Below are 24,319 nucleotides of genomic sequence, written 5' to 3' on the forward strand. Positions count from 1 at the left end.
GAAATAAGGCACACAGAGTAGCAAGCTCAGTGAGCTTCTCTCCCAGAAACCGAGGGGGTCTGGGGGCCCCAGACATTCACAAATACTATCTGGCCTCACATCTTCATACAGTGGTATCCTGGTCTAGCCTCTCGCCGCCAAATAGGTGGTCAGAGATTGAGATGGGTTCTCTGTTCCCTACTCACCCCTGCTACCTAGTCTGGTTGCCCCCACTGCACCAAGATCCCAAACGTCAAAGTTTATGCCTGGGTCCTATGCTGTCCTCATTAAAGATATGGCGTACATGTGCTACAAAGTTCTCTCCCTCTTCGCCATTCCCCCCCCTCTCTCCAATGTACTTTACAACCCTTTAATCCCATATAGCCTATCCCACACTTCAATGGGCAAAAGCAGGTCTGTTTCAGCTCCGCCAGTTTGCTCATCCAATTACCCAAAAGCTCCGGACCTTTGTGGACCTCCAGTCTAAGCACCAGATACCCAACAATTTGTTCTTCTCATATCTCCAAGTGAGTCATATCTATCAACTCTCTCTCTCTCTGCCCCATACTCTACCTAAACCAACGGCCTTTGAGCTTCTTTGTTCCCAAGGCCCCCATCAAATGTGACTAATATCTACCATATATAAATTACTGCAGGAGTCCCCTCCACTCTCTGAAGACTTACACACTTATATGCACAAATGGGCCCATATCACTCAAAAAACAATCTCCCTCCCTCAATGGGATAAGATCTGGACCTCAACATCCAAAGTATACAGGCGCATGACGCAGAGAGAGACAGCACTTAAAATACTACTCTTCTGGTACAGGACTCCAGAAATACTGCATCATTATGACCCCTCCCTCTCTCCTCTTTGCTGGAGATGTGGTAAATATAGGGGCACCCATTACCACATCTTCTGGCAATGTGAACTTATTGTGCCCTTTTGGTCCATGGTGATGTCTCTGCTTCAGCATATATTTGAGCATTCTCTTCCACTGGATCTGTTACATCTCCTTCTGGGTCTCCCCTTCTCTGGCCTGGGGAAAGCATCAAACAAATTAGCCTCCTATATCTTGCTGGCTGCCAAGCAAGTTTTCCCTATCTGTTGGTTGTCCCCCACCCCCCCCATCAGAGGATCAATTTTTACAGGTTATTGCCGAAATTCGTAGAATGGAACACATGACAGCCCAGGTAGATGATGCAGTGGACAGATTTGATAGAGTTTGGGATTTGTGGGACAAATCTGAGTACGGCATCACACCCCTAAATACCACCTAATACCCACATATCAACCCAACATCTCAGTCCCTTATCTTCAGTTTTCAACTACCGTACTTCCCGGTTATAGCCCTCTGATTATACCCCTTTGTGTACACTTTTATTTTGTTATACATTTTATACTAGATCTGTTTGATGTTACTTGATCTACAATTGATTCTTTTGAATTTTAATGTACCAGATGTGCTTTTCTTGCTTTTTATTTTAGTTTCTGTACTCTACCATATTATATATTCAAAAAAAACACAGTTTATAAAAAACAAACAAAAAAAAAAACCAGTTGTGAAATACTATTTGGAGGCCCACAGACTGAACATCATGAATGAAACCAACACTGCATGGCTGCATACTGTTTTGTGGCAAAAATGTAATACAGTTAAATCATTTTTGGCGAATGCAGGGGTTTGGAAGACCACCAGAACTTTTGTCAATTATTTTGGTAGCAAGGAGTATTCTATGCCGCCACAATGATTTCAAATGTGGCACTCTTGCTTCTGAATTTTACACTTATTTTACAGTACATAAAAATCAGGGATCATGACAACTTCCTTCATCATTTTAATGGCCATAGTACAGAAACCTTGCAAAGCTCTCCTTACATTAATATGCTGAAATACAAAACTCAACCCAATATCCACCCTCAAATACAGAGTACTCTATGATAAGTATACAGTGCATCCGGAAAGTATTCACAGCGCTTCACTTTTGCAACATTTTTTCATGTTACAGCCTTATTCCAAAATGGATTAAATTCATTATTTTCCTAAAAGTGCTATAAACAATACCCCATAATGACAATGTGAAAGAAGTTTGTTTTGAAATCTTTACAAACTTATTAAAAATAAAAAAGGGAAAAAAGTCACATGTACATAAGTATTGACGGCCTTTGTTCAATACTTTATTGAAGAACCTTTGGCACCATTTACATCCTCAAGTCTTTTTGAGTATGATGCTACAAGGTTGGTGCACCTATTTTTGGGCTGTTTCTCCCATTCTACTTTGCAGGGTCTCTCAAGCTCCATCAGGTTGGATGGGGAGCGTCGAAGCACAGCCATTTTCAGATCTCTCCAGAGATGTTCAGTTGGGTTCAAATCTAAGCTCTGGCTGGGCCACTCAAAGACATTCACAGAGTTTTCCCGTAGCCACTCCATTGTTATCTTGGCTGTGTGCTTAGCCACTTCAGCTCCAGAAGGTTTTACCCCTTCCTGACCAGGCCAATTTTTGCGATACTGCACTGCACTGCTTTAACTGACAATTGCGCTGTCGTGCAATGCTGTATTCAAATAAAATTGATGTCCTTTTTTTCCACAAACAGAGTTTTCTTTTGGTGGTATTTGATCACCTGTGGTTTTTATTTTTTGCACTATAAAAACATAAAGACCGACAATTTTGAAAAAAAAAAACAAACATATTTTTTACTTTCTGCTATAATAATAATATTCTGCAATAAAAAATGTTAAAAATCTAATTTCTTCATGAGTTTAGGCCAATTTGTATTCTGCTACATATTTTTGGTAAAAAAAAAATAAGCGTATATTGATTGGTTTGGGCAAAAGTTAAAGCGACTACAAACTATGGGATATTTTTTGGACTTTTTTTTATTGTTTTTACTGGTAATGGTGGCAATTAGCTATTTTTAGCGGGATTGTGACTTTGCCGTGGACAGATCTAACACTAAGTGACACTTTTTGGGGACCGGTGACACCAGTATAGTGATCAGTGCTAAAAAAAATGCAGTGATCAGTGCTAAAAAGAAAATACACTGGCAGGGATGGGGTTAACACCAGGGGCGATCAAATGGTTAAGTGTGCTCCTAGGGAATGCTTTCTAACTGTGGGGAGAGTGGAAGCACTGGATGAAAAGAGAGATCCATGTTTCTGGTTAGTAAAAACACAAGACCCCTCTTTTCCTCAAACAAACTTCTTTCACATTGTCATTATAGGGTATTGTTTGTAGAATTTTGAGGAAAATAATGAATTTAATCCATTTTGGAATAAGGCTGTAACATTACATGCAATGTAAAAAAAGTGAAGCGCTGTGATTACTTTCTGGATGAACTGTAGCTACTGTTGTTGAAAATTCTCATGTTTTAAATAATTTGCAGGGATCTGTCATGGCAAGAAGAAATAGTTAGACACTCTGCTAGTGTCTCCAAAATACAAAGGATTCTGGGTGATTCAACCCCTTCATAGCCACCATTTTAGTTTTACATGGACTTAACTTTCTAGAGATTTAAAAAATTCTTCTGGAAATTTTTAGAACACCAACTGGAACTCATATTGTACAGATGAATGACTGCGTGAGTCAATATAAAAGTATAAACATCTGGTAATATTTATATATTAAGCTAATTGATTATGTGAAATAATGGTTAATGGGTTGTGTCACATGTGTGACTGTTCTTTTATATTACCGCATTTTGTCCAGGTTGAAGGTCTTCGTTAAGTGAAAGAATTCGGAACTTCACTGTTGGTACAAAAAATAAAATAATTTTTGAAACTTTGAGTTAGCATAGCACAATAATGCATCAGATATCTTCCTAACTAAACATGAGAATAAAACTATTGACATCTTTACCTATAGCTAAGTTTGACTCCCTCCGGTGACAATCACCTTGCTTGATTCTGGCCACATTATCATTACAGCCTCTGTCTTAGAAGCCAATCAGTGGCTCTCCTTTTTTAGCTGTAGTAAAGTGGCCAATTTTGCCAATGTTGGAGTTGTTCACCATAGCATGTATGACATTCAGAACAATATGCACATTCCAGATTTTTATGGTTACAGCATATAAATTTAATCTCTTTCTCTAACTTTTTGGCATTGACATTGGCTGAATGACTGGAACTGCTATATAAACTCTCATCAATAATGTCCCCCTGCCACTGATTAGAAAACTCTACGAGAGCTGGACCATTACAGCACTAAGAATGTAGTTTTGAAGTTTGCAGTAAATAAAAATTGTATTCAGTTTCTCTAGTGTGGTCCTCTGCTAACTTTGGAATATGTTTTCCTGTTATAGTAATAGTCGTTTTTTATATAGTATTAGAAACACTACATTGTGTCAGACTTGAGGAGCAGTAACTTCTGTTTCAAGCCAGGTGAAATTCTTAAAGAAACATTGTGTTAACTTTGTAAAATTGTTTTCATAGGTATCTTGGATCTTGTAAACTTAATGAAAATCAAAATTCATCCACCTTGTATATAACGGTGCTGGATAGACCCCTCCCCGATTCTTCTCCAGATGGGATAGACACATACCCAACTTCTGGGAGATATCTCACCATCTTGTGTCTCTCATTCTGGCCTGAGGCCCACCTCCCCATATATTCCAACCCTGAGGCCTTTAACAGGAATACAGATTGTCCAGTCCAAGTGCTTTTTAATGCTTTACTGCATCAACTCAGCAATACTTCCTCTTCATGGTACACATACCTCCCAACATTTTGAGATGGGAATGAGGGACACCTACTCGCAAACGTATGTAGGCATAGGACTTTTGAAGTTTACAATTGTAACAATTTAGAAATTGTATAAAAGGTTTAGCACTGGGAAACACTTGTTGAAAGATAAATAGTGCATTTTATATACAACTATATAGATCAGACCAAAATGAGGGACAAATAAGGAGGAAAGAGGGACAGAGGGACATTTCTAAAATCAGGGACAGTCCCTAGAAATCAGGGACAGTTGGGAGGTACGCCCAACATGTAGTTCATACACCTTCTGGTCAATTAAATACTGGATAAAGGACAGATTACCTCAGGGACGTCCTGATATCTCTGCTGATCATACTGGAGCACACAATATTAACAACTATATATTTAAAAGGCCCAAAGCAGTGACCGGCAATTATTTTTCCCATGGGGGCACATGAAAAACTGGCACTTTTGTGAAGGGCTGAACTTAATTCTGAGCAACATTAATTTTGGACCTGGGAAGGTCCCTACATATGTAAACAGATAGAAAACAAAAGGACGACACAGCTTGTCAAACTTGCCCATTGAGTTCAGTGGGGCTCCCCACTGCATTACACGTGATTACGGTGCGGTAGTGCGGCATTATAGGGTTTAATCAGGTGGTGAGAAGGCAATATAACACCTCCTTACTGCCTATTGAATGCTCTCTGAAAAGCACTGCGACTGGAAAAAGAGAGCCTGAGATGAGTAGAGTGGGGATTCGGTACGTTCGGAGATCGATACAGCAGAGAAGTTTATTGTTATGGGTAACATACATTTAAACCTTGTATATGGACAAGAGCCATTACCTGTCTGTCCTGGCTTGTATATAGCCTTGTCTGTTTGAATGAGGGTTTTATATCTCTCCTTTTTCACAATAACTTTAGTACTTTTTCTTACTGCCACTCTTGATACTGGTAGTTCTATAGGGGTCTCCATATCAATAAAGATCAAAACAGCTAGTTCAGCAATCTCTTCATTCCCGTGAGAGGGATTCGGAATCTACAGTTTGGAAGAAAAACTGGTAATTATTGAGAATATTCAGTACAGTTCTCCCTAGAGGGTCACTAAAATCTACTACAATAAGCAAACCCCCCCTCCCCCACACACATCACATCCAAGATGGCAGTGCTCAGTAACATTCTCAGGTCTTTTGGATGTCTACACAAAGGAGGCTTTTACAAGTAAATAATTTTTATATATTAAATGCACATACTGGATAATCTTATGGGAAGTGGTCTGGTAACAGGGTCACTTTAACCACTTCCCGCCGGCTGGGAGTACATGGATGTCCTCCAGTTTCAGTGGTTATAACGGGATGATGCCTGCATCAAAAGACAGTCTGCTAGTTCCAGGAAGCAGCAGGTTCTCTCCCACAACCTTATCTGCATTCCAACATAGGACGTGATGTCACTGCGGTGCCGTAGTCTGCCACTGATGCATTTCGCCCCTCCCACAGGGCTTTATCAAAGACTTTGATACCAGACTAAGCCTGTTTGACCCACAACGCAGTATTGCTTGAGGGGTCCATTGGATCTGGTGAGTCTAACCAAATTTTTTGCACATTAATTTGAGCTTTCACTGGCTAGATGGTGGTTTATGAATTTTCACTTGTTTTTTTTACACATTTTGTTAACCTCCCTTGGCAGTATGATTATTTCATATTTTTGATGCTGAAAGCGGTACAATTATTTTGCATGGAAATTTGGCGTTTTATATTGTAGGTCTGTAATTCTTAGGAATAACTCACTTAAATCTGTCCAAACCAGAGTCTAGTAGACATCCCGGGTATGATAAAGTTTGAAACACGATATCATAAATTATAATATAATAGAGAACTATAAATAATTATACCAAATAATAATATAATAATAATAAAAATTATTCAATAATGTAATCAAATCAAAAACACTAAAATTTGATCAGTTACAGAATTGTCACTGTCATTACTTTTCAGTGTTTGATGACGGATCTCCCCACAAATCACTATCGCTCAATTCTGCAAGTGATTCTAATTTATTATCACTGTTTTCTAGCTGGTATAAAACCCCTTTTGATGTAAAGGGACGGTTTTGGTTGCTATGAACAATCTCCAGTTTCCAGGCAGAAAGAACAGTTTTTATAATATAAAACTGCATGCAGGGCACTGGAGAAACTACTAGGGACAAAAGGGATGGGGGAGATCGTGGAGCAGGTGGGATTGCTTACTGTTTAGATCTTAGGCTGTTATCGCTCAGCCCTGAGGTGAGAGGCTGGGGGAACTACATCCCTATCTATCTTATCTACACTTATAATTGATTACTGGCATTGGGAATCTTATCTACACGTAGGATTGATTGTTGGCACTGGGAACGTTTGATAAGCTTTATTTCAACTAATTTCAATTGTCACAATTTGGATTGCATTATGTATGGGATCTTTTTTTATGTTTGAGGCTGATATTGCTCAGCCCTGAGGTGAAAGGTTGGGAGAACTACATCCTTATCTATTTGATCTACACATTTTATTGATTGCTGGCGCTGGGAATTTTTGATGAGCATTTTTTTACTCGTTTTGATTGTCACGATTTGGATCGCATAGTCCAAGGGACCTTTTTATGACACTTAAGTTTCACTATTTTAAAGCACTTATATTTGTTTTTTGTTTATTTATTTATTGATACATTTGTGAAATGCTGCATGATATTATTTGACCAATATTTTTTGCACAATCTGCACTTTTTGCACTTTACCGTATATAATTTTTTACATTATTTTGGGTTTGTATATTTATTAGATTGGCCCATTAATATCTATTTATTTATTTACACAATGTGTGTTATGTATCATGGTTAGGCATTAATTTGATTGTTTTTTTAGAATATTATTCTGATATTAGAAGTTTTTCAGGGATAGATTTTTCCCTCCCTCTGTGAGGCTCCATTAATAGGTGGTTCTGGGAGTAAGTTATTTTGGATCCATTTATTGAAGTAACTTGGATTTGCGTTTATTTGTAGTTACTCGATGTGATGGAAGATTAATGATTTAAACATAAGTATGTATTGGATTTTCTGTTTTTGAATTTCCATTTAACCTAGTTGTTTTACATCGTTTATTGATTGAGCGCCACTTCAGTTATTAGTTTGTCAGATCCTGTATATTGGTGTGGGAACACATTTTTGTGGCAGCTTTATCAGTTAACCCCCCTTTTTTTGCTCTTATTATTGGTCCGAGATTTGTGGTTTGAGCATTAATACCTATTACTTGTCAATGTAATCTGTAAGATTACAATGTACTGTATGTATAGTGCATGTTTAACTTTTTGAATTTGGCGCCATTCTCCGTCCACCGTGCGTCGCAACGCTCACAGGGAACGGAGATCGGCTCCATGATGAATCGAGCGGAGGACGAGCCACTCACACTGCGGGGAGAAATCGCAGGATCCAGGGGACAAGGTAAGTAAGCTCTTCCTGGATCCTGCGATGCGATCCCGAGTCTGGCTCGGGGATACCGCTTTTGGTTCTGAAATTCCACCCCGAGCCAGACTTAGGAATACCGCCAGGGAGCTTAAACTAAAAGTGTAAAAAAAAAAATTTAAAAAAAAGTGAAAGTTCAAATAAATGTGCAAAAAATCTGGTTAGACTCATCAGATCCAATGGACCGCTCAAACAACACTTGCAAAATAAATTTTGCGATTGGAATTGTATATATTTTTTTGTACATTTTATTGAACTTTCACTGGCTACATGGTGGTTTATGAATTTTCACTTGTTTTTTTACACATTTCGTTTAAGCACAACACTTGCAAAATACATTTCGTAAATGGAGACGTATATATGCATTTTTGCACATTTTGAATTTTCACTGGCTACATGCTTGTTTATGAAATTTCACAAATTTATTGTGTTTTTTGCACATTTAGTCTATATTAGCACTAGCACTTTACTTCCTTTTAACTCCCTTAACTTCCTAAACTTTTATTAGCGTTTGCTGCCATTCCACTGGCAGACGCAATTTTAAAACGTGACATGTTACGTATCAATTTACTCAGTGTAACATCATTTAAAAAATTGAAACACACACCATTTTATTCTACAGGGTCTCTGCTAAAAATATATATATAATGTTTGTAGGTTCTAAGTAATTCTTTAGAAAAAAAAAAGGATATTTTTACATGTAGGAGCGAAGCGTCAGAAATGACTCGGGTGCAAAGTGGTTAATCCTCTGCAAAGATCTTTCACTAATAAGCCATGCCACTAATAGTCCCATGTTTCACTGCTATACTATTTAATCCTTTAATAGTGTTCTTTTCAACTATTTCCCACACGTCACTTCAGCAAGCTGTGCTTGGATCCTATAGGTATACTGTACCAGAGCAGGAATACAGGTGGATGTGTCTTGCTGGAACCTCTTGTCTATGAGGGTGGTGGACTTTTCTTCTTGCCTTAGAGAAATCTGTACATTGCCCGCTCCCTGAGCACCCATCAGGTATATACAGATACTTTCATAGTGATGAGAGCGCAGCTCTGAGGGAAAGATGACGACATGGTGCCTGAAGAAATAAAAAGGAACAGAAAAAGTGTTTGCATTTCACTGATCACCAGCAGAATTGTGCACATTCACTGAGCAATGGTAATATAGTAGAGACAGAATACATGTCAGTGGATCATGCTGGGTGTTGTAATTGTACATGGATTGCAGAGATTCACAGGGATGCTATGAATAATCATTCCTTTGGATGGGGTGGGTAATGTGGAGTAAGAAGTTCAAGCAAGGCCTGGAGTAAGGAAAAGAAACCTAGACGGAGGGCTGACATGATGGGGTTAAAAGGGGGTTTGTACTGGTAGGAGTTTTAGGTAGGTTAAAAGTAAATAGAAAGGGGAGGCTTGGTGGAGTGTAAGCAATGAGTGTAAGGAATGGGTGAGACTTTGGGGGTCGACCAGTAGGAGGATCCTGGTGAGTTAGGGATGAGCTGAACACCCCCTGGCTCGGTTCGCATCAGAACATGGGGTATAAATAGACTATCCCAGCTATACAAAGGGAACATATTAAAATCTTTTGAGGAACTCCAAACTGAAAATGGAATCCCGAGGCAAACTTTTTTTAGATATCTACAAATGAGATCGGCGTTGAATGCCCAGTTTAGGATATGTCCCTTAGTATGGAACGAAGCAGCTCTGCTCCAAAAGGTGGTCAAATCTGAGAAAATAAAAGGTTTTATATCTGAAATATATGCGCAACTGTGTAGCAAAAGTATCACAAGGCCAGAACATCTTGGTTGTAGGAAAGGTTGGGAGGCGGATGTTGGGAAATTAACAGATGAACAGTGGAGGAAAATATTGGAGACCGGGCAATTAGTCTCAGTATCCCCTGCACAGAGAGTCTCTCATCTAATGCTGGTATATAGAGCATATTACACCCCAAAAAAACTATTTCGATTTGGATCAAGACCAGATGCTAAATGCCCCAGATGTGGTGAGGAGGGGGACTTGATACATATGATATGGAGATGTCCCAAGCTAGTTAGATACTGGAGGGAGGTAGTTGAAGCCATCAATGACAGGTGGGGGTTATGTTTGGACATAGAGGTCAGATTATGCATCCTGGGATACAGAGTGTGGGGATCAGAGGAGTTAGCATTAAAAACAGCAGTTTTGAGGTGTCTGTATCAAGCCTGGAAGACGATCATGCAAAGATGGAAAACAGTAGCACCCCCGACAGTTGAGAAGTGGGCAAGAACAGTAAATGAGACAGCTTGGAAGGAGAGAGCTCTATATATTGGAAGAGGGAATATAAAAATATTCAAAAATATGTGGAACCCCTGGTTGATAAGCATTGTTTGCAAGGAATAGTTGAAAGAATGTGTGATCCTGGATAGGGTGGGTGGGGGACGGGGGGGGAGGGGGGGGGAAGGGTTGGAAGGTAGGGTTGGGATAAAATGGATATTGTATATAAAACGGCCATGCTAAGGTAACTTGGGGATAGGGTAGTTTTGTTGATATGAAATCACGTCATACATGGACATGGGGTCAGGTGCCCCCTCCCCAGAGAGCTCTGTTTAAATGAATTTTGTGTTGTTATTACATGTCTGTTGGAAGGTATGTTAATTTTAAGAAATGTTAATAAAGAATATTTAAAAAAAAAAAAAAAGAAAAAAAAAAAAGAACATTCAAACGAACGGACCGAAAGTTTGCGCGAACTTTCGAACCCCGTTAAAGTCTATGGAACTCGAACGTGAGAAATCAGAAGTGCGAATTTTAAAGGCTAACATGCAAGTTATTGTCCTTAATAGGGTTTGAGGACCTGGGTCCTGCCCCAGGGTACTTGTATCAATGCAAAAAAAAAAGATTTTACAACAAACGTTTTTTCAGGGGCAGTGATTTTAATGATGCTTAAAGTGAAAAAATAAAAGTGAAATATTCCTTTAAATATCGTGCCTGGGGGGTGTCTATAGTATGCCTGTAAAGTGACGCGTGTTTCCCATGTTTAGAACAGTCCCTGCTCAAAATGACATTTCTAAAGGAAAAAAAGTAATTTAAAACTTCTTGCAGCTTTAATGTCATGTCTGGTCCCAGCAATATGGATGAAAATCATTGAGAACCCCCCCCCAGCCCATTACCAGCCCCTTTGGGTCTTGTATGGATATTAAGGGGAACCCCTCACCCAAATAATAAAAAGGAAAGGCGTGGGGCCCCCAGGCCCTATATACTCTGAAAAACATTATACAGGCAGTGCAAACAAGACAGGGACTGTAGGTTTGTTCTTCAGTAGAATCTGTATGTAGTTTTGAACTGGTACATTTTTTACGTGTAGCTCCAGCCAAAAAAATCTATTTTTAAGCTTTTTGGAAAACATAGGGAAGGATTATCATCTCTGTAACATTTGTTTTGCTGTCTGTGCACCTGTTCAGAAGATTTCACCTCAGTTTCTGTCTGAATGACAATTAGATTTTGAAAATTTGGGGTTTTTAGTGAAACAAGGAACTCTTACAGGAGAGAATTTCCATTCCTAGGGGTAGATTTCCTCTCACTTCCTGTTGTCTCTTTCCGTTTGCAAGTAGGAGTCGTTTGTAAGTTGGATGTTTGAAAGTAGGGGCCTGCCCTATATACTCTGCAGAAATTTGGGCCTTAGGTGTTGGTGTCGCCACAACACTGTAAGCCCTCACAGCTACTCTTGGTGGGCGCAGGAATGGGCCCCGCTGTGAAATATTAGATCAAGAATAGTAATTACGTGCCCCTGTTGAACAGGGGCTGAAAAATTGGCACTGGTGCCACGACACTGCAACCCCTCACAGATACTCTAGTTGTAGCACAGGAATGAGCCCTGCTACAAAGTATTGCATCAAAAATTGTAATTACACGCCACTGTTAAACAGGGGCTGAAAAATTGGGCCTTAGGCACTGGTGCTGGTGCCACAACACTGCAACCCCTCACACATACTCAAGTTGGAGCACAGGAAGGAGCCCTGCTGCAAAGTATTGCATCAAAAATTGTAATTACATGTCCTTGTTAAACAGGAGCAGAAAAATTGGGCCTTAGCCACTGGTGGCGGTGCCCAGAACCAAAAATGTTCTTACAAGCTTTCAGCATGAACATTAAAGAGGAAGAGGATAGTTACTCAGAATAACAGGATAGTCACTCAGCATCAGCATAGGCAGTCTTGAAGGGATCTGACATTGAAAAAAAATTATTCGGTTACATCAGCATCAGGTGCTTGGTAGCTGGTGATCCAAGACTGATTCATTTTTATGAAGGTCAGCTGATCGACCGATTCGGTGAACAGGCGTACTCTGTGATCGGTTAGAAAGCCTCCAGCAGCACTGAATGTGCGTTCCGAAAGAATTCTGGATGCAGGACAGGCCAGTAGCTCAATTGCATACTGTGCAAGCTCTGGCCAGTGATCCATCCTCAAGACCCAGTAACCCAGATGATTTTCGGAGGGAAAGGTGTCCAAGTCTGATCTTGCCCCTAGGTATTTCTGCACCATGTGAATCAGACGCTGGCGATGGTTGCTGGAACTGATCATACCTTGGGACTGCGGACTAAAAAATTGTCTAAACGCATCGGTCAGACGGCCACCTTCTCCACCGCTCCTTCTGTGACTGACCGAAGCCTCAGCAACACGTTGTCCAGGAGGACCAGGAAATTGTAACCTCCCAGGCTTTGGAAACGTGTTGCACAAACCTTTCTGCAAGGCCGTTCGAAGATGTTTCATCCTCTGCTCCCTCTGCAATGTCAAGATAAGATCCGCAACCTTACCCTTGTAACGTGGATCAAGAAGGGTTGCCAGCCAGTAATGATCCCTCTCCTTGATACCACGAATACAAGGATGCTTCCACAGGCTTTGCAGGGAGGCCATGCAGCGTAGGTTTGCTGAGGCATTCGGTCCGGAGTCCTCTGGGTCACATGATCCGCAGCCACCTCCTCCCAGCCACGTACAAGTCCATAGGTTTCTTTGTATTGTAAATGATCCCTTGAATACTGCTGCTGATATTGAGTGCCAGGCTCCACCTCCATGCTGACACAAAATACTCCTCCTCCTCATCATCTTCCTGTGTGATCGGCGGGCACGCAGGAACACTGTCTGGATAAAGGGGGCCTTGAGAGGTAAGGAAGTCCTCCTCTTTCTGCTTCTGTTCTGCCTCAAGTGCCCTGTTCATTATTCCACGCAGCGTGTGCTACAACAGGTGGACAAGAGGGACAGTGTCATTGATACATGCACTGTCACTGCTCACCATCCTTGTGGCCTCCTCAAATGGTGACTGGACAGTGCATGCATCCCTGATCATGGCCCACTGGTGTGGGGAAAAAAAACAAGCTCCCCTGACCCTGTCCTGTTGCCATAGTTGCACAGGTACTCATTGATGGCCCTCTGCTGCGTGTGCAGCCACTGCAGCATGGCCAACGTTGAGTTCCACCTGGTGGGCATGTCACAGATTAGGTGGTTCTTGGGCAGGTTCAATTCCTTTTGGAGGTCAGCCAGCTGAGCACTGGCATTACATGACCAGCAGAAATGCACACAGACTTTCCTGGCCTGCCTCAGGACATCTTGTAAGCCTGGGTACCTGCCCAAGAACTGCTGCACCACCAAGTTAAGGACATGAGCCAAACAGGGCACATGGGCCAGTTGTCCCTGTTGGAGGGTGGAGAGGAGGTTGGTGCCATTGTTGCAAACCACCATTCCTGGCTTAAGCTGGCATTGCGTCAACCACCTCTGAGCCTGCCCCTGCAGAGCTGACAGAATCTCTGCCCCAGTGTGGCTCCTGTCCCCACAAGCACACCAGCTCAAGCACCGCATGGCATCTTTTTGCCTGCGTGCTTGCCTAGCCCCTTTGAACAACGACGGAGCACCGCTGAGCACCGCTGGTTCCGAGGACAAATCAGCACAGGAAGAGGCCATGGAGAAAAAAGAAGTGGAGAGGTGGATGAGAGAGGTGTCGCAGAATCACCACTAGTAGAATTTTGAAGGTGTGGTGGCAGAACAACCTCCAACACTATTGTACCCTGTCCTGCATCCTTCCCAGCTACCAGCAGTCACCCAGTGCACGGTGAAAGATAGGTAACGTCCCTGTACATGCCTGTTGGACCTTGAGTCAGCGGTAATATGCACCTTACCACTGACCGCCCTGTCCAGCAAGGCATGGACATTGCCTTCCACATGCCGGTAGAGAGCCGGAATCACCTTCTGTGAAAAAAGTGACCGCACATTCCACAAACTCACGGAAGGGGGCAGAGTCTACCAACTGAAAAGGCAGCAGTTGAAGTGCTAGCAATTTAGCCAAGCTAGCATTCAAATGCTGGGCATGTGGATGGCTGGGAGCGAACTTCTTTTGCCGGTGGAGCAACTGGGGTAGGGAAATCTGTCTGCTAGAAAGTGTATAAAGTGTAGCGCTAAATGTGTAAATATTATAAATGAGAAAAGTGAACTAGGCCCAAACCATTCCTGGGGGGCCCACGAGAGAAATAAAAATAATATGGTTCAAGGTTACATATAAATGACTAAACACAATCGAAAATAAGCTAAGTGCCACACACTGTCATATAGATTGATACTATTGGACCAGTGAGAAAACAATGTGAAAAATGATATAAAAGTGAAGAAATAACAAAATGTCCATAAATGTTGAAAATTATGATCTAGATGAAATTCCACACCCGCCATCCAAAAGTCTCTGAGGGTAGGATAGTGAAAACAACAATGGAGAACTTCTGCCAAGTGGATAGATAAAACACCAGGTAAATAAAACGTCTAAATGAGTGTCGGGACCACCACCAAAGCATCGGAGGAAGTGACTTGAGAAGACATACGTCTTACAAGTCCCAGAAAGCTTGTTTAGCCACCAAGGCTGGCAAGATGGATCCTCAGATGTCCTCAACTTCAAATGGGAGGGAGGAGGAGAGAGATAGAGATCCCGTCGCAGCTTCAGCCTTCCAGACTTATCAACAGGCCAACCGGATAAAATTACATGCCATGGGAGAAATAAAGCTCACATGGCATGATATCGTTTAAAAACATGAATTTATTGAAACAATAAAAAGGAACACTCACATGTTAGGAGATCAGAATAAGCTCAAAACTGTATAACAATCGCGGTGATCGTAGGGAGTCCACCCAACATGTTTCGGCTAACAAGCCTTCATCTGGGGTGTGGAGCCCCCCTACCTCACCGCTATTTAAACTAAAAATGACCCCCACTGGGAGTGTCACAACACAGGAAGTGCCCCACTGATGTCACTTCCGGTTCAATAGATAGGTATGGAGTATATATAAATAGTGAGATTCTGGTCAGTGGTATTAAGCCACTAGTGCCAGTTAATAGCATTCAAAAGTAAAAATAGTACTTACGAGGTCGCCGGGATGGAGTTCTGGCCTTCTCTGGCCTATTGGGGCCCTCCTCCTTACTTGCAGGAAGTGTGAGAGCTGTCGGCGTGGTGACGTAGTTGGGTCCCGAGCGTCGAATGCGCGTGCGCAGCATTCGACAAAGACGGGCTCTGTTTATTTTTCAGATGTTGAGTCCGAGGGGCGGAGCGTGATGACGCTCCGACCTACGGATTCCCCTACTGAGAGCGAGGCTTGGTGCGCACGCGGACGTCCCTCTGTGACTTCCGTTATTGCGCACGGCCCTGCTACCTGGACACGCCCGGCGGGCGGAGCGTGACGGCGCTCTGGTCTGCCTATCTGGCCATGCTGACACCGAGGCTTGGTCTAATTCCGAGCACTTCCGGGTCGGCCGGCCATATGAACATTTTAGACGTTTCTTTTGTCTTACTATTTTTACTTTTGAATGCTATTAACTGGCACTAGTGGCTTAATACCACTGACCAGAATCTCACTATTTATATATACTCCATACCTATCTATTGAACCGGAAGTGACATCAGTGGGGCACTGCCTGTGTTGTGACACTCCCAGTGGGGGTCATTTTTAGTTTAAATAGCGGTGAGGTAGGGGGGCTCCACACCCCAGATGAAGGCTTGTTAGCCAAAACATGTTGGGTGGACTCCCTACGATCACCGCGATTGTTATACAGTTTTGAGCTTATTCTGATCTCCTAACATGTGAGTGTTCCTTTTTATTGTTTCAATAAATTCATGTTTTTAAACGATATCATGCCATGTGAGCTTTATTTCTCCCATGGCATGTAATTTTATCCGGTTGGCCTGTTGATAAGTCTGGACGGCTGAAGCTGTGACGGGATCTCTATCTCTCTCCTCCCCCCTCCCATTTGAAGTTGAGGACATCTGAGGATCCATCTTGTCAGTCTTGGTGGCTAAACAAGCTTTCTGGGACTTGTAAGACGTATGTCTTCTCAAGTCACCTGGTTCCGGTAAGCCTCCTCCGATGCTTTGGTGGTGGTCCCGACACTCATTTAGACGTCTTATTTACCTGGTGTTTTATCTATCCACTTGGCAGAAGTTCTCCATCGTTGTTTTCACTATCCTACCCTCAGAGACTTTTGGGTGGCGGGTGTGGAATTTCATCTAGATCATAATTTTCAACATTTATGGACATTTTGTTATTTCTTCACTTTTATATCATTTTTCACATTGTTTTCTCACTGGTCCAATAGTATCAATCCATATGACAGTGTGTGGCACTTAGCTTATTTTCGATTGTGTTTAGTCATTTATATGTAACCTTGAACCATATTATTTTTATTTCTCTCGTGGGCCCCCCAGGAATGGTTTGGGCCTAGTTCACTTTTCTCATTTATAATATTTACACATTTAGAGCTACACTTTATACACTTTCTATTTTTATTTTCCTTTGTCTAAGAGGAGTGTCAGCTGCTTACTGTGTAACCATTCTCCATTATTATTGGTGCAGCGCTGTACTCATCTCCCATTAAATCTGTCTGCTAGAATCGGACGTTGGTGTACCGATAGCAGATTGCCCGCAAGTACTTGGCAGTGGCACACCTAATTCTACACCTTCATTCCTCTCACTGCAGGTTTCTGAGAGGTATAGTGGGGTTGGAAGTCCCAGCTGATGAGGAGGAGCAAGGAGAGGTCCATCTTGTTCTTTGGTGTGGGTCTTTTAGGTAGTGTTGCCAACGGGCTGCATGGGAGCTCGACATATGTCTAATTAAGCATGTGGTGCCCAAGCGCTTGCTGTCCAGTCAACGCTTGATACGCTTCAGACATATGTTGCAAATAGCAATGGTGCGATCTGCTGCACACGTCTCAAAAAAGGCCCACACCAAAGAACTTTTGGAATAACGCGCGGAGTCACCAGCGCCCTGCACTTGCGGAGCTCTGCGGTGTGATGCAGTTGGTTGGCTGCCCTTAAGCTGGCCCCTTAAGGGCATCCTGCCTCATTGGAGATGTGCTTCCTCCTCCTCCTCTCTCCTATCAGGCACCCACGTAGAGTCAGTGAGCTCATCATCCCCTCCCTCCTCGTCACTGGAGCAAACCTGGCAGTATGCTGCAGCTGGGGGAACATGACTGCCAGTTTGTTGTCCTTCTTGGGCAACCCCTCTCTCTGGGCTCAAGTTACTGCCTTCCTCAAGCTGGGTACCATCATCGGAGCCTTCAAAACGCTGTGCATCCTCCTGCAGCATGTACCCGACACTGTGGTCGAACAGTTCAGGGGACTCCTCCGGTGGGGCTAGGGAAGGATTAACTGATGATGACCTCGAGTCCAAGGAATAGGCCACTTTGGCACCTGCATTGGCAGCCAAGGTAGCCTGGGTGACAGAGGATGAAGAGGATGAGGACGGCTTGGTCATCCACTCTACCAACTCTGGCATGTTGTGGCTCAACACGGCCAGCTGCAGAGAAAAAGGACAAGCGTGCCCCACGGCCACGTGCTGATGAGGAAGCACCGTGTCCACGACCAGCACTGTTGCCTCTAGACACAGAGCCTGCTTGTCCTCTTTTATCGGCCTGTAACTGTCTGCCTCTCCTTGTTGGCTTTCCAGACATACTGTCTTTGATGTATTGGAATAGGTACACAAGGAATGGCCTGCAGTGAAATGTAGCTGCACAAAGTTGGAATGTATATATATACTGATTATACTGCAGCTAGCTGAATCACCTGCCTGCCTGTAGTATTATTAGGAAGAAAACAACAGAAATTGTCTGCAGTGAGCTTTAGCTGTACACTGTGCCCAGTATACAGTACACTAACATATTGCAGCTAGCTGAATTAACTGCCTGCCTGTGGTATTATTACGAAGAGAACACCAGCAATTGTCTGCAGTTAGCTTTAGTTGCACACTGTGCACAGGATACAGTACACTGACTGAAAATACTGCAGTTGCCTGCCTGTGGTATTATTAGGAAGAGAATACCAGCAATTGTCTGCAGTTAGCTTTAGTTGCACACTGTGCACAGGATACAGTACACTGACTGAAAATACTGCAGCTGCCTGCCTGTGGTGGAAGAGAACACCAGCAATTGTCTGCAGTTAGCTTTAATTGCACACTATGCACAGGATACAGTACACTGACTGAAAATACAGCATCTGCCTGCCTGTGGTATTATTAGGAAGAGAATAACAGGAACAGGATCTAGCTAAACTGAATACAGTATATATATATATATATATATATATATATATATATATATATATATATATATATATATATATATATATATACAACACCTGGGATGCATATATATACTACATACACTGACTTCAGCTAACTGACTCGCCTGCCTACTCTATCTAACTCAAATGAAATGACACTGTCTCTCTCTCTCTCTATCTCTCAGGAAGCCGGAACACACTACACAAGGCTGACTTTCAGGCGACCTTATATAGTGTGGGGCGTGTACTAAATCCCCTGAGGCATAATTGGCCAAAGCCACCCTGCCTTTGGCCAATTATGGCTCTCCGTTCTTACCGCGCTGTGATTAGCCAAAGCATGTGGGTCATAGTGCATGCTTGGCCAATCATCAGCCAGCAATGCACTGCGATGCCGCAGTGAATTATGGGCCATGACGTGCCACTCGAATTTGGCGCGAATGGCCCATAATGTTCATAATTCGACAAACGGTCGAACGGCCGATGTTCAAGTCGAACTAATGTTTGACTCAAACTCGAAGCTCATCCCTACTGGTGAGGTCTTCACTCAGGATAGAGACTACATCTGAAAAACTTCCCACCCCCCCTCCTCTTTTTTGTGGTTAAGTTCTTGGGAATTTTGTGCTTTTTGGGCCACTTGGTGGCCTGTCATGGCAGCTGGCGGGGTACAAGGTCCTTGTATGTGCTTTATTTGATAAATGTACATTGGTAGGGACCCGTTTTGGGTATGGCTCCCTGTAATTTGTTTGGGTTGTATCTGGTAGTAGTGGTGTTGTCTCTGAGTCTGTGTTTTGCGGCTGGAGGCCTAAGGATGGTTAAGCAGGTACTTTAAGTAGTGTTGCCCAGTGGTTGCCCATAAATGAGGGCGCACGGGCGCCTCTCTCCACGCCACCACCCCTATATGTATAATGGATAGATTCATGCATAGCCACCCCCTATTCAAGTATCCGGCCCCATTTAGGGGCCCCTTTTGAAGGTACGCACCAGGGTATGCAAAGCCAGGGATCATTGCAAGAAAACCACCAAGGCCGACACCTGGCCCTTGACAGTGCTCAAGGCCAAATTCTTTTCAATGCCTTTTTGAATAACGCGCAGAGACTGCAGTGCCCTGCCCTGCACATGTGGAGCTTTGGGGTGTGATGCAGTCAATGTGCTGCCCTTAGGCTGGCCCCTGGAGGGCATCCTGCCTCGTTGGTGATGTGCCGCCTCCTCCTCCTCCTCCTCTTCCTCTCTCCTATCAGGCACCCACGTTGAGTCAGTGACCTCATCATCCCCTCCCTCCTCATCACTGGAGCAAACCTGGCAGTATGCTGCAGCAGGGGGAGCATGACTGCCAGATTGCTGTCCTTCTTGGGCACCCCCTCTGTCCGTGCTCGTGTTACTGCCTTCATTGAGCTCAGTATCATCATCAGAGCCTTCCAAACGCTGGGCATCCTCCTGGAGCATGTACCCAACACTGTGGTCAAACAGTTCGAGGGACTCCTCAGGAGGACATGGTGGGGCTAGGGAAGGAGTCACTGATGACATTGAGCCGAGGGAAGAGGCCGCTGCTTTGCCAGACAAAGTACCCTGGGCATGGGTGAGAGAGGATGAGGAGGATGAGGACGGCTTGGTCATCCACTCGACCAAGTCTTCCGCATGTTGCGGCTCAACATGGCCAGCTGCCGAAAAAAAGGCCAGGCGTGTCCCATGGCCACGCGCTGATGAGGATGCACCGTCTCCACGACCAGCACTAGACACAGAGCCTGCTTGCCCTCTCTTATTGGCTTGTGACTGTCTGCTTCTCCTTCTTGGCCTTCCAGACATACTAATGGCCTGTAGCTGCACTAAGCTGGGATATATATATATATATATATATATGTACTGATACTGCAGCTAGCAAAATCAACTGCCTGCCTTCTACAGGTAGCTTTAGCTGAACACTGTGAGGTGGACGCACCCCACTAACTTGTAGGTTTAGCAGAACACTGTGAGCAGGACGCACTGCACTAACTGTAAATAGTCTAGCTGCCTGACTGTGGTAAAAATAGGATCAAAAGAACACCAGCAATTTTCTTCAGGTAGCTGTATTTACTGTAACAAGACAAGCCTGCCTGTCAGTAAGAAGATAACAGAAACGGATCTAGCTGAACACTGTGAGCAGGATGCACCGCACTAACTTGAAGGTTTAGCTGAACACTGAGCAGGACGCACCCCACTAACTTTTGTAGATTTAGCTGAACACTGTGAGCAGGACGCACTGCACTAACTGTAAATAGTCTAGCTGCCTGACTGTGGTACTAATAGGATCAAAAGAACACCAGTAATTTTCTTCAGGTAGCTGTATATACTGTAACAAGACAAGCCTGCCTGTCAGTAAGAAGATAACAGGAACGGATCTAGCTGAACACTGTGAGCAGGACGCACCGCACTAACTTGAAAGGTTTAGCTGAACACTGTGAGCAGGACGCACTACACTAACTGTAAATAGTCTAGCTGCCTGACTGTGGTACTAATAGGATCAAAAGAACACCAGCAATTTTCTTCAGGTAGCTGTATTTACTGTAACAAGACAAGCCTGCCTGTCAGTAAGAAGATAACAGGAACGGATCTAGCTGAACACTGTGAGCAGGATGCACCGCACTAACTTGAAGGTTTAGCTGAACACTGAGCAGGACGCACCCCACTAACTTTTGTAGGTTTAGCTGAACACTGTGAGCAGGACGCACCCCACTAACTTGTAGGTTTAGCTGAACACTGTGAGCAGGACGCACTACACTAACTGTAAATAGTCTAGCTGCCTGACTGTGGTACTAATAGGATCAAAAGAACACCAGTAATTTTCTTCAGGTAGCTGTATATACTGTAACAAGACAAGCCTGCCTGTCAGTAAGAAGATAACAGGAACGGATCTAGCTGAACACTGTGAGCAGGACGCACCGCACTAACTTGAAAGGTTTAGCTGAACACTGTGAGCAGGACGCACTACACTAACTGTAAATAGTCTAGCTGCCTGACTGTGGTACTAATAGGATCAAAAGAACACCAGCAATTTTCTTCAGGTAGCTGTATTTACTGTAACAAGACAAGCCTGCCTGTCAGTAAGAAGATAACAGGAACGGATCTAGCTGAACACTGTGAGCAGGACGCACCGCACTAACTTGAAGGTTTAGCTGAACACTGAGCAGGACGCACCCCACTAACTTTTGTAGGTTTAGCTGAACACTGTGAGCAGGACGCACCCCACTAACTTGTAGGTTTAGCTGAACACTGTGAGCAGGACGCACTACACTAACTGTAAATAGTCTAGCTGCCTGACTGTGGTACTAATAGGATCAAAAGAACACCAGTAATTTTCTTCAGGTAGCTGTATATACTGTAACAAGACAAGCCTGCCTGTCAGTAAGAAGATAACAGGAACGGATCTAGCTGAACACTGTGAGCAGGACGCACCGCACTAACTTGAAAGGTTTAGCTGAACACTGTGAGCAGGACGCACTACACTAACTGTAAATAGTCTAGCTGCCTGACTGTGGTACTAATAGGATCAAAAGAACACCAGCAATTTTCTTCAGGTAGCTGTATTTACTGTAACAAGACAAGCCTGCCTGTCAGTAAGAAGATAACAGGAACGGATCTAGCTGAACACTGTGAGCAGGACGCACCGCACTAACTTGAAGGTTTAGCTGAACACTGAGCAGGACGCACCCCACTAACTTTTGTAGGTTTAGCTGAACACTGTGAGCAGGACGCACCCCACTAACTTGTAGGTTTAGCTGAACACTGTGAGCAGGACGCACTACACTAACTGTAAATAGTCTAGCTGCCTGACTGTGGTACTAATAGGATCAAAAGAACACCAGTAATTTTCTTCAGGTAGCTGTATATACTGTAACAAGACAAGCCTGCCTGTCAGTAGGAAGATAACAGGAACGGATCTAGCTGAACACTGTGAGCAGGATGCACTGCACTAACTTGTAGGTTTAGCTGAACACTGTGAGGTGGACGCACCACACTAACTTGTAGGTTTAGCTGAACACTGTGAGCAGGATGCACTACACTAACTGTAAATAGTCTAGCTGCCTGACTGCGGTACTAATAGGATCAAAAGAACACCAGTAATTTTCTTCAGGTAGCTGTATATACTGTAACAAGACAAGCCTGCCTGTCAGTAGGAAGATAACAGGAACGGATCTAGCTGAACACTGTGAGCAGGACGCACTGCACTAACTTGTAGGTTTAGCTGAACACTGTGAGGTGGACGCACCACACTAACTTGTAGGTTTAGCTGAACACTGTGAGCAGGACGCACCCCACTAACTTGTAGGTTTAGCTGAACACTGTGAGCAGGACGCACTGTACTAACTGTAAATAGTCTAGCTGCCTGACTGTGGTACTAATAGGATCAAAAGAACACCAGTAATTTTCTTCAGGTAGCTGTATATACTGTAACAAGACAAGCCTGCCTGTCAGTAAGAAGATAACAGGAATGGATCTAGCTGAACACTGTGAGCAGGACGCACTGCACTAACTGTAAATAGTCTAGCTGCCTGACTGTGGTACTAATAGGATCAAAGTAACACCAGTAATTTTCTTCAGGTAGCTGTAAATACTGTAACAAGACAAGCCTGCCTGTCAGTAGGAAGATAACAGGAACGGATCTAGCTGAACACTGTGAGCAGGACGCACTGCACTAACTTGTAGGTTTAGCTGAACACTGTGAGGTGGACGCACCACACTAACTTGTAGGTTTAGCTGAACACTGTGAGCAGGACGCACCCCACTAACTTGTAGGTTTAGCTGAACACTGTGAGCAGGATGCACTGTACTAACTGTAAATAGTCTAGCTGCCTGACTGTGGTACTAATAGGATCAAAAGAACACCAGTAATTTTCTTCAGGTAGCTGTATATACTGTAACAAGACAAGCCTGCCTGTCAGTAAGAAGATAACAGGAATGGATCTAGCTGAACACTGTGAGCAGGACGCACTGCACTAACTGTAAATAGTCTAGCTGCCTGACTGTGGTACTAATAGGTTTAAAGTAACACCAGTAATTTTCTTCAGGTAGCTGTAAATACTGTAACAAGACAAGCCTGCCTGTCAGTAGGAATATAACAGGAACGGATCTAGCTGAACACTGTGAGCAGGATGCACTGCACTAAATGTAAATAGTCTAGAAGATAACAGGAACGGATCTAGCTAAACTGAATACAGTGTATATATATATATATGCAACACCTGGGATGCATATATATACACAATACACTGTAAGTGCAGCTAACTGACTGACTGTTCTGCCTAATCTATCTAACTCAAATCAAATGACACTGTCTCTCTGTCTATCTCTTTCAACGCCGGAACACACACTACACAGGGCCGCAGTGCAGGCGGCCTTATATAGTGTGGGGCGTGTACTAAATCCCCTGAGCCATAATTGGCCAAAGCCTCCTTGGCTTTGGCCAATTACGGCTCTCTGTTAAGGCGGCGCTGTGATTGGCCAAGCATGCGGGTCATAGTGCATGCTTGGCCAATCATCAGCCAGCAATGCACTGCGATGCCGCAGTGAATTATGGGCCGTGACACGCCACACGAATTTGGCGCGAACGGCCCATAAAG

General features: G+C 43.4%; 1 protein-coding gene across 3 annotated transcripts in view; it reads right to left on the minus strand.

Annotated features, from left to right (window-relative positions):
- The window catches only part of LOC141105649 (alpha-2-macroglobulin-like protein 1), a 583,128-nt gene that overhangs the window by 529,285 nt on the left and 29,524 nt on the right, over positions 1–24,319 (minus strand). For all 3 annotated transcript variants that reach the window (XM_073595625.1, XM_073595627.1, XM_073595626.1), the window contains exons 2-4: positions 9,065–9,245; positions 5,525–5,717; positions 3,674–3,726 (exon numbers count right to left, since the gene is read on the minus strand). In XM_073595625.1, coding sequence (XP_073451726.1) covers positions 3,674–3,726; positions 5,525–5,717; positions 9,065–9,245 — 427 coding nt within the window. The remainder of the gene's footprint in view (positions 1–3,673; positions 3,727–5,524; positions 5,718–9,064; positions 9,246–24,319) is intronic.

This window comes from Aquarana catesbeiana, linkage group LG08 (assembly GCF_042186555.1).
Source record: "Aquarana catesbeiana isolate 2022-GZ linkage group LG08, ASM4218655v1, whole genome shotgun sequence".
Classification (NCBI taxonomy): Eukaryota; Metazoa; Chordata; class Amphibia; order Anura; family Ranidae; genus Aquarana; species Aquarana catesbeiana.